The following is a 13,188-nucleotide window of genomic DNA, read 5'->3' as shown; positions in this document are numbered from 1 at the left end:
CCCTTCTGTTCCGCTGGCTGTGGTACCTGGCATGTTGTTACAAGGCAGTAAAAGCTTTCAGTGGCACGAAGCCCTCTTGACCTGGGCAAGGTAAGAGATGTGAAAGATTAGACTGACTAGACAATGGCTTACAGAGTCTAAATTACTCATCCAGAGTCTTCCTGTGCATCAGGAAATTGGCTGTCGGCCTTTTATAATGTACATTAGACCATCTAATTTAAGAACACAGTCTCCTTTTGTAGTCAAAGCGAAATAATTTAGTTATCTTTAGAGATTAAATAGCTGCTGAGCCTAGACCTGAAGATGTTTTCAATGACAGACAAACATGATGAAGTAGAAGGGAAGTACTTGGCACATTTGAATTCATTATATGTTCATGACATTACCTGACTAGGTACTTCTATTTTCAGCCTTCTAATGGTTTTGGATGACCCGTGACTTGAATGGGGCTGGGATTTCAGTGGTGTGAATTTCAAATTGAAAATGCGCCTCTCAGGCCTGGGTAAATACACAGACTGGATGTTGTGAGCATACCCCTCTCCTGTTCTTGTCTCCTCATGCTCTGAGCTAAGTGCATCTTGTCTCTTGGCTGAGAAGAGGCTGCTCATGGGTGGCGGTTTTGTATTTCTGCATTTCAAAGTATAACGTTTCAAGCATTATATTACCCTGACGTAGTATCTCAGATTAATCAATATAATATACCTTGTCATTGCCATCACTTCAGCGGGTTGAGCTTGTAATGAATGTATTGGAATGCCTACACTCGGTTACGTAGGTAGGAATGAAGTAAGGAAAAATTAACTGTGTGGTTTAGGTAAGTACTGGAGCAGTACTTTGCTTTATATTCTTAGAAAGGTGTAGGTTACATCTGACTTCTGGAAGGTCAAGGGCATGATTAGATTTCCCTCCTAACCCCTTCCTTTAAGGGTCCTTAGGCTGGAATGAAACGGAATGGAATGAAATAGGAATAAATGAAATTAAATAAATATACTCAAGTGATACCACCTGGAACTTGGGGTGATTCTGTGATTCAGGGTTGTGTATGTTTCCAGGGAGCCATCTGTAATGCTTGCAAGACCAGGGCTCTGATCCTGAGATGGCAGTATCTCAGTAAAAATTGTGAGACTCCAGAGTCCCTTAGAATTGGGACCTAATATAGTTTTGGGGTAAAATACTTCTAAGCCATTGGAAATACCCAGATTGATTCACAGGGCTACCTTCTGATGATTCCTATTAGTGTAGTGATGTAACTCTTCTCCAATCATCTCTTACAGTCACAGAACTGGTTGCAGATCTGTTCCCTTACTGACCTTTCTGGAGGTATCTTCTTGACATTGAGATATAGAGATAGCTATTTTTATGCATATTAAAATTATAAAGTGAATATTATATATATAAAGTGAATATTATATATATAATGTATATATTATATAGATAACATTTATCTTGAATCTTTACTTTGGATGTCTCCAGTTCTATGTGTTCAGAGTGTGAGATCTGAAGAGGCTTGTCTATTGTGAATTCTTGGAACTTTCTCTCATCCATTACTCAATCAGTAATGTCAGCGCAGGTAGTCCTCCTGTGTTCATCAAACTCAGAGGTAATTGGTGAGAAGTCTTAGATGAACCATGTATGTCCTCACAGATGTTAATACATGGTTCTTAAAACATTTGTAAGTACAAGTCTAAATGGTAAATTTTAAATTTAAGCTCTACAGGTGAGAATATACTGCTTCTGAAGAAGGGAGAATATGTTGCAGTAGGGCTGAACTTCGTTAGGTCAAGTTCATGCTGAAGGCTTGGATTTCATTCCTTTTGCCAGTTGGAGAAGATCCATCAAAGCAGGAGAGAAGCAGAAGATGGCTGGGTCTTATTTCCTTATCACCTTGGGCTGTGACACCATTTGACCTCAAGAGATTAAGTAGGGTCAAGCCAGCACTTGAAAGAGACTAATCTGTTATTTTTTCCCCTGTAGGTTGTTTTGATGAATCATTGGGTGAAACTGTTTTTTTCTGAATTAATACTGTCCTAATCCATTAGCAAAATACTTGGAGGATGTTTGGTTACTCTGTGCTATTTGTGAATGAGTCTGAAAATAGAGATATTGACTGCTAGTATATTCTTCACAGCTTCTATGTGGAAGGGTTATTTTACATCCTTTTTTAGCCACATTTTAATTCAGGTATCTAGACAGTGGTATCAATATTTTCTAAATAATTTTAATTCAGCCCCCTTGTCTTTGCTGCTTTTCTTGCATTGTAAATGCTGTTTCAGTGCCTGTCTCTGTTCCCTTTTTATTCAGTGGAGAATGCATTCATGTAGGCAGTATCATTAGTTATGCAGTGAGAGATTTAACATATACTATTAACTGATGGAAGATACCCAACTGAATTTTAAGGTTATCATTTCCTAATGGAGCTGTATACTCCCAAGCATGATTTTATGTGACAATTGGTGTAAATGCAACAGCTGATCATGCAGCATTTTTCTAAACAGGTACTATTTCTACTCATTCCAAGGAAAAAGCGTGCAGGTAAAGACAGCCTAAAGCCCAGCTGTGCGATTTGCTTCGTTGTTAAAGAAAAAGATGCTGCAGTTTGCAGTTTGTTTCATTCTGACCTGGTCTATCTTCTGTTATTTTCCTTCTGCCTTCCCTTCCCCACTTGAAGGACTTATCCAACTCTGTCTCAGCAGAATTCACGTCATCTTCTTTCTTTAGATTTTTGTTCCACTATAAAAAATTTCATTTGACATTTGAATGTGTCAGCAAAATCCTCTGGTTCCCTACACAAGATTTTCCAGCTTCATGCACGTTTCTTTAACTAACCTGTCACTAACTTCACAATTCCAGTCTTCCACATGATTTAGTATGTCTCTTTGGAAAACTATGTTTGCATTTTGTAATAATGATGATTGCTTTGCCTTTGAGAATGGTGTTTATGCTGTTTTCTTAATGATACGGTTGATATAGTGCAAGATGTGTCATCAGTATATGACTTTTTCTCCCTCAGTCTTGATATTAACTTAGAATCAAGGGAGTTCATAGAACATGCTCCAAAGACATTAGACTTCTATGATAAACAATACTTTACCTGAAATATTTCAAAGAATGCTATAAAAAATTATCCTATTAGGCAGAAAGTCTTAAGAAACTTAAAGACATTCAAATTCTATTTCAAGAAGAATTTGGGACATCTATTGATGGGAACTTCTTTGTGAACACAAGTTAAAGATCAAAGGAGTGCTATCTGTCTCACTAACAAAAATTATCTTAATTTCTATATGTTACCTGAACAGGATCAGACTGTCTCATCTTAATGTAAATAAGGTTCCAGCACCTGAAACTCCAGTGGTTTCTGTGTATACATGCTTATGCAAAGAGATGAATAGGCTGAAGAAAGTCATTCCATGGTTATACCACTTCCATGCCTTTCCAAATCACAGAAGAGGAGTGAGGGCAAACCTACCTGATCAAATCCAGGCAAATGAAGAAGGGAGGAACCAGTTCTAGCAGACCTTTGAGTTCTAACAGTTTGATATGGGTGCTTGGTATTGCTGTACTATTGCTGGAAATGCCCATTATGCACTTCCGTTCTCACAAGAATCAGTAGGCAGGTCAGTCAAGCCTCCTCTTCCCTTGTCTGACCCTATTCTACTGATGAGGCAGCTCTTGTTATCTTGAAATGTCATTAAAATAATTAAAATCCATTCACTGGGTCATAATTCCAAGAAGTTACCTTCCTGAACAAGAGAATGAAGACTAACACAGAGATAAACACTTCCAGCAGAATAACTCCCTATCAGCTTTTTACATCTGTTGTCAAGAAACTAGTGTTTGATCAAAGTAGCAGCAGAACTTTCTCAATGTTTGCAGGTATTGAAAGACTTAATCTCACTTGGATTTTGCTTACTCTGATAACAGTTTTCTTGTTGCTTAAAAGATTGCCTGCTAGTTTATTATTTTTCTGACTGCTCTGAAGGCAGTTACAGAAAAATTAACTTCTTTCTTTTTGTGCAGCTCCACAAGAAGTTTAGGTATTCTGAAAGCTATAAAGTAGAAAATAGAAGAGTGCCTTTTGCAATATGAAGGGAGATTTGTATGTAAGTAAGCAAATCTGACTAAAAGTCTACAGTCCTTATTTTGTCAGCATTCTTTGTCAGAATCATTAGCTTCCTGGTCTTGTAAAATTTCTCATTAGAGTTTTGAAGCCTGTCTACCATATGTCTGTGGTGAAACAAATGCTCTTCTTGATTCGCCACAATAGTAAGATCTTCTAAGGGGAAGGCAAAAATATAAAAAATATGTAAACTTCTCTGGATAACCTACCTGGTGGATTACCAGAGGCATAAAGTGGCTAAAGATTTAAGTGGTGTTATTAATCAGCAGATTTGGGATGCTTTCTTCAGGGTAGTGGACAATTTTAGGTAGAGAGCCGTGGTCTACAAACTCTATTAATGTAGGTGCTATGCAAGCCTTGTGTAGAAAGATTGCTGATAATGTAAGAAATACATGGGAAATATTTATTGAGCAGTAGAGGGGTAAGCTGTAATGCTGCTAAATTTTTATAGATCTTCTGGCAGAAGCTTTAGAAGTTAAGACTTAATAAGTTAAGGCTTCTCAACAAAACTGGACCCAAAAGAGATGTCAAGGGAGGAAGAATCAAGAAAAATGGTTGTAACTGGGAGGTAATGGAGGGAATAGCTTTTTACTTCCACAGCTAGTACTGATTACAGAACAAGATCAGACCGCTATAAGCAATCAGAAGATTAAAAGCAGGCTATAGCTGGTATGCCTGGAAATGGGATGATATATTAAATATACTTACGATATTTATAATAAGACAGCTTCATATGAATTCTTTCATAAGAAAAGATTAATTTTGCCCTGGAACAGCATTTCTCTGGCACTTAACTCATGTTTGTGCAGAGTTACCCGCTTGCGGGCACAATGACGCATGTGTTTTCTCTCAACTTAACATTAGAGGCTTGCGGAAGATGTAATGGGCTGCCACATACTATTTATTTCCTAACATCTTAAAATATCGTAGTTTCAATGTTAAGGTTATTTTATTTGTTACCTTTATAAAATTATACTGTTTACATTTCTTTCCAGTAGTACACACATTACGTTATTTTTAATTTTGCTGTGTCCCATGATTAGTATTTTTCCCCCCAATCAGTTCTTGGAGTACCATGGGTTCGTTGGGTTTTTTTTTTGTTGTTGGGGTAGGTTTGTGGGTTTTTTTAACTTCCAGATGATGTCTTAGTATCAACATACTAAGATTGAACATGAACATTTTTGCTTTTTCTTCCTTGTGTTTGTTGCTATTTTCTAGTTTCATCTGATGCTTAAAGTAAGTTGAGTTACAAGCTTAAAGCACTGGCTAATCAGCCTGAGCATCCTCCTGATGTGTTTTTGTTTGGTATCATCTCTTTCTCTGTTCACACCTGCTTTTGTTCCTTGGTAATTCTATCACAAGAAAAGGAGAGACTTTGTCAATAGATTATGGCAATAAAAATACTAAGACATATGGCAGAGCAAATGACAACACTTGAGACCATCACATCTTGTGACTGCAGTGATTTGAGGGGGAAGAAACACGAAGAATCTTCGGTAGACCACTGTGTTCTATGCTGATGAGAAAGCAAGTATTTTAATTTTCAATAGTCATTGAGGCTGCAGTTTCTATGCTATGTAATCCCGATCTTGATATCTGTGATTTTGATGGTAACTGCAGGCTTGATACAGAAACTCTGCTTTGGACAGGACAGTAACCCAGATATCTAAATCTCTGGTGTGCTTTCTAGGAGGTGTAGCTTGTAAACATGTTTTGCTTTAGCTAGTTTGCCAAGAGATCATAGTTGGCTGTGAAAGCAAATTTCCTGTGAAAACTTGGAATGATTCTAGACTTTGCTAAGAATATGCTCTGGACAGCTTCACTTACATATTTTTTTATAACATTGTGGTGCAGCTTTATGTGATGAAGGCAAAACTGAAACTGGCTAGGTATTCAGCTAAAAAAGAATGAATCCTCTCCTGTTAGAAGAGTTATCCGGGATTATGTTAGCTATCATAAATATCCTTCGCTTAGCAACAGGGATGGCATTCAGGATATCAAGCCAACTGGAAAGAATCCCTCTGACAGGGCTCTGTTGGGGTGGGTGGATAAGCTTTCCTGACAACACTAGTGCTTTCACTCCTGTCTGTCGTAATTTGTGTTGCTAGGATCTGTTTCGCAAGTTTTGTGACAGACTTATAAATGATACTGTGGCTCCTTTTGTTTACTGTCAAAAAGAAACATAATGTGGGGAAAGCGAACAGTAAAAGGATATGGAAAATAATAAAAAATCCGGGCACATAAGACCGTGAGTGTCTATACTAGGGCAACTGTTCTTGAAGTGAAAAAGAAGTTAAAAAATTTCCTTTGGATTGCTGAAATGGAAAGCAATATATGGTAACATTCCACTTTACTTTTTATGAACTTGGCTTCTTCAGCAAAACAGGAAAGAAATTATTTAGTCATAAACTGAAAACTTCAATTAGAATTCAGGAGACTTCCCATGTATCATGCTAACCGTTAATGGTGAAATGTATTTTTATTCACAGATGCAATTCACATTCTTGCTTCTAAATCAGATTTTCAATATAAATTGGTAGTTGCATTATTAGTCCACTCAGCTTGTTTGACCTTTTGTACTTTTGCTTCCAGGGGAAAAAGAAGACGAACGGATAGTTGCAGAAATCATGAGAAGGCGGTTTTTTCCTACTCTTATAACTCATAAGGCCTGGGAAGGCTTTCACTTTGCTGGCCATGAGATAAGAATAACAGAAGCCACTGATTGTTACGGGGCAGTTGTCTGGCCATCGGTACAATATTTATGCAGTATTGTTATTTTTTTTTAGTTTTGGAACCTCCTAGCACTTTTAATTTGTTTTGCATGTTTTGCATGTTTTGCATTTGTTTTGTTGTATGTTGTAAACCCAAGGAAAACATTCTGTGCTTCTCTGTCTCCATTCTGCAAATCCCAAACTTGAATTCAGCCTTGTTTCATATGAATTCCTGGTTCTCAAAGCTTAAATGGTATCTCGTTTATGCCCCTATCACTCAAGATCTTGTGTACTCTCCTCACCTACCAGTAACTTTTGATCCTATTGGCCAATTACAAGTATATTTTGGAGGAAATATGTCAGTCTTATGATGATTACACTTCTGTACATTTTATAAATACGGATGGCTACGTAGTAGGCAGATCCAGGTTGCAGAAACAGCTGTGATACAAGCTCACAAGGTATTAGCACTCATAGAAGATACTCAACCTACTCACGTGAGAAACAAATTTACCTTGTAAATATGCAGATGTGGGAAAAGTTTCAGCTGGAGCTTTGAGTTTCTTAAACAGCCAGAAATCCAGTGGGAGAGAACTCTTGTCCTTGGCTCTTGATATAAGAACCATCCACATGCCCACCATACAAAGAACCTTCTTCAAGGTTTTGAATCTGTGCAATGCAGCTAACTGACTGTTTTGCAATAATTAAGAGTGAAAGAAACCACTGCGGTCAGGGAGGTGCCACGATGCTCCATTGACACTTGCGGCATTCAGAGAACATCTCTGAAACAGAACCATCTCCAGGAGCCCCTATAGCAGGGAGAGGACTAAAACCCAAGAGGCTCCATTTCTGTCCCAACAGTATCAGCCTCCTAGGATTGTACTGTTTTAAAGAAATACGGCCATAGTTCAGCTGAGGATAGTTAGCGTACTCTGTTGTTTTGAACTCCAAACAATTTTCCTTGTCTTAGCAGACCTGGACAAGTCATTTACATGATATCTCTTGGTGACCTCAGTGCATGTCTTCGAGGAAAGGTTGGCTGACTGCCAATTATTCTCACGAAATCATGGGCTGTACTGAAAAGCATATTTTTTTTCTGGAAGGGTTTGGCCAGTTTTGCTGTGGAAGGCAGGCAACCCTTCTGGCTGTGTCTCTTCATGTTCTCCCTTCCTGTTTCATCCAGCAGTATTTGTATGCTTCTGAAAAACATCAGTCAAATTTGTCAAGAGGGCAGAAACTTTAAGGAAAATAAAGTTCCTGCATTTTTCATGGAAAGGAAGCCAGATTTCAAAGCTTCCCTAATTTAACCCACAGAAATTTTGATCCTGCCAGCCAGTTTCTACAACAGAATATGGCAAAACTCTGAGACAAGAAATTATAGGAATATATAGAACTAACAGGAAATCTTAATATTATGTGTTTTTAAATGTCAGTCAAACATCAGACACAATCTTTAGGAACCTGGCTTTAATTAGTCCTGGTGCTCACAGACCTATTTCTGTTTGATTATGAGATATATTAAGTTTGCATAAAAGACCCTACTCTTTTTGCTCTGAATTAAGAGGTAGAGAACAAAAACTTTGTTTGAATTTCTAGCATGTCAACATTAGGTCAATGGCCCTCCTGTTCCTTTCCTTCTGCTTCTTAATTGGTTAAAAGCTAAACTAAGAGTGTAATTTTGCTGTGCCAGACTAAGCCACTAATAATTGCTTTTCCAAATGGTCATCTATATTTCAAGAAGAATTGACAACCATTGTACGTATTTGTCAATGGACACTATATAATTTTCAAAAAGTCTGGGAAAAAATGTGGGAGACAAGCTGGGAACTGTCTTTTCCAGAGAAATAAAATTAGCAATTTCTATTTCAACAGTGAACTAAAACTCACTGGTCAGTATGACACAGGACAGAAAAGCGAAAGAAACTTCTTAATCACAGTTTATAAATGCAGATATAAGGAATCTGTTGTAGAGGGTTCTTTTTGGCTTTGTTTGCTATAAAAGTTTGCTAAGCTTAACAAGGTAAGCACATAGAAACTGAAAACAAATTGGAAGAAAAGGGGTAAATCTATTGTTCCCTTTTGAATCATTACGGTAATCAATTATTATTAGAAATAATTAACTATTGGAAGAGCTTAACAAGGGTTGTTGTGGATTTTCTCTCACAAGCAGTCCTTATATCAAGATGTCTTTGTGAAGGACACGTTTTAACTCAACCAGAAGTAAGTGCAGTTATAAGCAGGACTTGCTGACTGGAATTTTATAGCTCATGTTATGCAGCGTGACAGATTAGATAATTGCGGTTGTTCCTTCTGGCTCTAATGCTTTGCAAGCCTATATTGAGGCATGTCGTGGCATTTATTTTGTCAGCCTATAGAGCTCAAAGATCATAGTGAGCTGTGATACTTTAGGGACAGCGCTTGAATGAATATTGCTCATTTGAACAGACATGAATTTTTGAACAGACAATAATTTTTTTGCATGCTTTTAAATGACAATGCATATTTAGCAAAGGGATTAATTTCATTTATTCAGTATATTCATGGATTCCCTCCCTTACAGGCCCTTGTTCTGTGTTATTTTTTGGAAACTAATTCTAAACAATACAATTTGGTTGACAAAAATGTGATTGAAATTGGAGCTGGAACTGGGTTGGTCTCCATAGTAGCCAGTTTGCTGGGTGAGTACATGCCATTGCTCTTATGCTCTTGGAAACATCTCTCAGATAAATACTGGAGGACAAAGGAAGTGGCTCAGTTCTTCTAAAGACTGTTGTTTGAAAGCTTCCAAGAGCAAGAAAAAGTAAATTCCAAAAGGCTTGTTTGGAAACCTGCTCTATTATTTTTTTCTGTAAAGCTGTGAGTGTATTGATGCACTAAAGGAGGTCCCAGTAGATGATGTTGTCATTAACAGTGTTAAACAAGGGACCAAAATAAGAAACTAGTGGCCTCACAGGATGTCAGTGGCAACCAGATGAAGCGAGATGTAGGTATGACCAATGCATCACCGTCCCTTGAACAAATAGCTCTTGGATGCCAGGTCATTTTCTTTCCATTGGTGTTCAGATTTTTCTTTCAGCAACTGATCAGCAACTTGATTTTTGTGCTAGATACATTGTTGTGTTTTTTCTCATGGTAGCCTATTCTTCCTCAAGAGTAATCCAGATCAATGACTTCTGCATTTTAACAGAATTTTGGCTTTCTGTAGTCTGAGAAAGCTTCTTCCTATGTGAAAAGGAGAGAACCTGAGGCAATGCCTAAATCTCATGCTGACTTCTTAGAGTCAGTAACTGGTATTCTTCAATCCGCAGTCACTCACTGCACTTTTAACCAATATGATATCAAGATGCAGTAAGTATCTGATTTCTCCCCACCCATCCCCAGTTGCTTTGAGATGGCAATCTACAGAGTAGGACTACCGGGAACCAAATATTTATTTTAAGCACAATGGCTAAGAGCTATTGGGAGTATTTACATTGTTCTGCTCCCCTCAGTGAGAGCTACCTGGTAAAATCAGTTCCTTGTGCAGTGGTTTTTGTGAACGGGCTTTTACTGAAGTCTTGAGGTATATTTAAAACTTAGGTTTGTTTTCTCCCTGTCACAGGTGCACTTGTCACTGCCACCGATTTGCCAGAACTGCTGGGAAACCTTCAGCACAACGTTCTCCAAAATACAAAGCTGAAATGCAAGCACCAGCCTCGTGTTAAGGAATTGTCTTGGGGAATTGATCTGGAAAAGAACTTTCCTAGGTCTTCCTGTCACTTCGACTACATTATGGCTGCTGATGTAGTTTATCACCATCCCTTCCTGGATGAACTCCTCCTAACTTTTGATCACTTATGCAAGAATGACACCGTTATTCTGTGGGCTATGAAATTTAGGTTGGACAAAGAGAACCAATTTGTGGGCAAATTTCAGACACTGTTTGACTTAGACATGATTTCTAATTTCCCCAGTTTGAACATAACCTTGTATAAGGCAATGAGGAAAGGCAGGATGAAAGCCAGACCTTCCAAACTGACAGTCTGAAAGAGAGATACATGGAGGTGACACTTTCAGCTGTTCTGCAGCTTGTTCTTTTTTTAATAATTTCCACGTTAGTAGCTGCTAACACCTGCACGGATGACATTTTTAGAGATAGCTAAAACAAAACATCACATTCCTGGTGCATCCCTAACAAATTCCTAAACTCAATTTGCCGATGGTTTTATACACAGAAGAAATTGACTTTTATGTGTAAGATGACAACGTTAATAACTTTCATAAGTCTTACCATTATTGTTATGGGACATGTAATGAATATGTCCAATAGCTTTCAATTGCAGCTTTGAATGGTGTCTTATAAGATCAACCAATCATTTAAAACTTAAGACTATGATAAATCTTTGTATTTAAAAGTTAGAGTGTTAAATCTGATCTTTCCCCATTCTCACTATTGTGTGAATCCTTCCTTTGAATGGCCTTTATAGGACATTAAATTAGCTGAAAAAAACCCTTACCATGGAAATATACTGTCATAGTAAAGGGACAGAATATATTCATTACTCTTTGATTTAACGATTATACTTTCTTCCTCTTCCATTTTTTTTTATTTAGATTCAGAGATTCTTCAACAGACAGCCGCACACATGAGGCAAGAGGGAGTTAAATGTTTTGTTGCTTGAACAAAGGTCTTGAATAAGAAGAGTACAGCATATCACCAACTGCCCTTTGCAAAGACCTTAAATTCTTGGAGATCTGCCCCTCCAAAAATAGAAGGTTATCTGGACCTCAGGGAACAACAATGGAAAAACCACAGTAGCCATCAAGAGAGGAGTTTTGCCCTGCTGGCTGGTGGTGACTGGAGGTAGAAAAGTAAAGCAGCCTGACATGGTGTGGCTGAGGCATGGGCAGGCTTAGATATTTTTATTTTTTTTTGTATGGGTGAACAAAATACTTTTCTCCTACCCACTCAGTACTGTGTGTTCCTGTTTTCAGTGGTCAGATTAATGTGCCTGAAAGCCCATCGGAGAACTGTCTTTTGGGAACAGTAATAAAATGATTCTTTGGACACCCCAAATTTTCTGATTTTGTTTGCAATTGAGTGTGAGAGAACTTCAAGTCCCTTGTGAGCTAGAAGAGAAGCAAACTCAGCTCATGTGCAGAGCAGGCAATTGCTATAGTAATACTGAGGGCTCAGAGGGCTGTCAGTCTTTATCTTTTTAGCACCTCTTTGTACTGCCTCCAAGAATTTTTTATGTGTTGTCAGATTTGAGCATTTTTTTTATGTTGACTTCCAGAACATACTAGTGTTGGTATCTTTTTTTTTTTTTTTTTTTTTTTTTTTTTGTGACAGATGCTTGTTACTTATTTGCTTTGCTGCCTGGCATAAGTATGGGGCAGAACTATGATAAATGACTAGTATAACTGGAATGTACTCTTACTCCCAGCCAAACATCTGGTTTTCTGGGACAAAGGTTCCCAGCGTTAGAGATGAAGTGGTGCAGAGAGCATGTGTGAACTGCCAAGCTTTTCCAGTGATCCCATGTGTGAAAGGAGGTAGTGAAGAGAATATCGGGGGGACGATAGATAAGGATGTGGCAGGGGGGATCTGGGGGTGGAGGGAGGACTACAGAGGAAAGGTAACTGTAGGGAGAAAGTGAGATGGAGAAAGAGAACATGTGGCAACAGTGAGACTGACTTCAAAAAGGTTTAGGAACCATAGTACAAGGGTAGACCATCTTTCTTGCTACTGACTGTAAGGGGGGGGCATCCTTGATGAGCCATGGAGGATGACTCTGCGGTAATACTAGAGCAATCAGTATGTCTCAGGCCAGGGCAGCAAAATGAGACAGAAGGAAGCCAAGTACATTGACGGTACTTGCTGGCTTTCCTGCTGGGACATCACGTGTGAGATTTTGGCTTGGAGGTTATTAATGGAAATCTTCCAATCCTCATCAGTTAGGTTCCTGTGACAAGGTTTGTAGGTAGAGGTAGCATCTTTTATTGGATCAACCAGTATAGCTAGAAAATTAGACAATACTAGCTTGTATAGGTGTGGTGGGTTGACCCTGGCTGAGGGCCAGGTGCCCACCAGAGCCGCTCTATCACTCCCCTCTTTCATTAGACAGGGGAGAAAAGGTACAATGAAAAAAACAACTTACGGGTCGAGATAAGGACAGGGAGAGATCATTCTCTAATTATCATCACGAGCAAAACAGACTGAACTTAGAGAGGGAATTCATCTAATTTATTACTAAGCAAAACAGAGTAGAGCAATGAGAAATAAAACCAAATCTTAAAAACACCTCCCCCCACCCCTCCCATCTTCCCGGGCTCAACTTCACTCCGGGCTTCAACCTCCTCCCCCCTCAGCGGCACAGG

General features: G+C 38.5%; 1 protein-coding gene across 1 annotated transcript in view; it reads left to right on the top strand.

Moving 5' to 3' along the window:
• The window catches only part of LOC104631388 (protein-lysine methyltransferase METTL21E), a 40,458-nt gene that overhangs the window by 11,221 nt on the left and 16,049 nt on the right, over window positions 1-13,188 (top strand). The window contains exons 4-6 of the mRNA XM_075763888.1: window positions 6,710-6,867; window positions 9,389-9,506; window positions 10,430-12,859. Coding sequence (XP_075620003.1) covers window positions 6,710-6,867; window positions 9,389-9,506; window positions 10,430-10,854 — 701 coding nt within the window. The 3' untranslated portion in view covers window positions 10,855-12,859. The remainder of the gene's footprint in view (window positions 1-6,709; window positions 6,868-9,388; window positions 9,507-10,429; window positions 12,860-13,188) is intronic.

This window comes from Balearica regulorum, chromosome 1 (assembly GCF_011004875.1).
Source record: "Balearica regulorum gibbericeps isolate bBalReg1 chromosome 1, bBalReg1.pri, whole genome shotgun sequence".
NCBI lineage: Eukaryota > Metazoa > Chordata > Aves > Gruiformes > Gruidae > Balearica > Balearica regulorum.
Note: the sequence above shows the minus strand (reverse complement) of the source record. Positions and strands in the feature narration are given on the sequence as shown.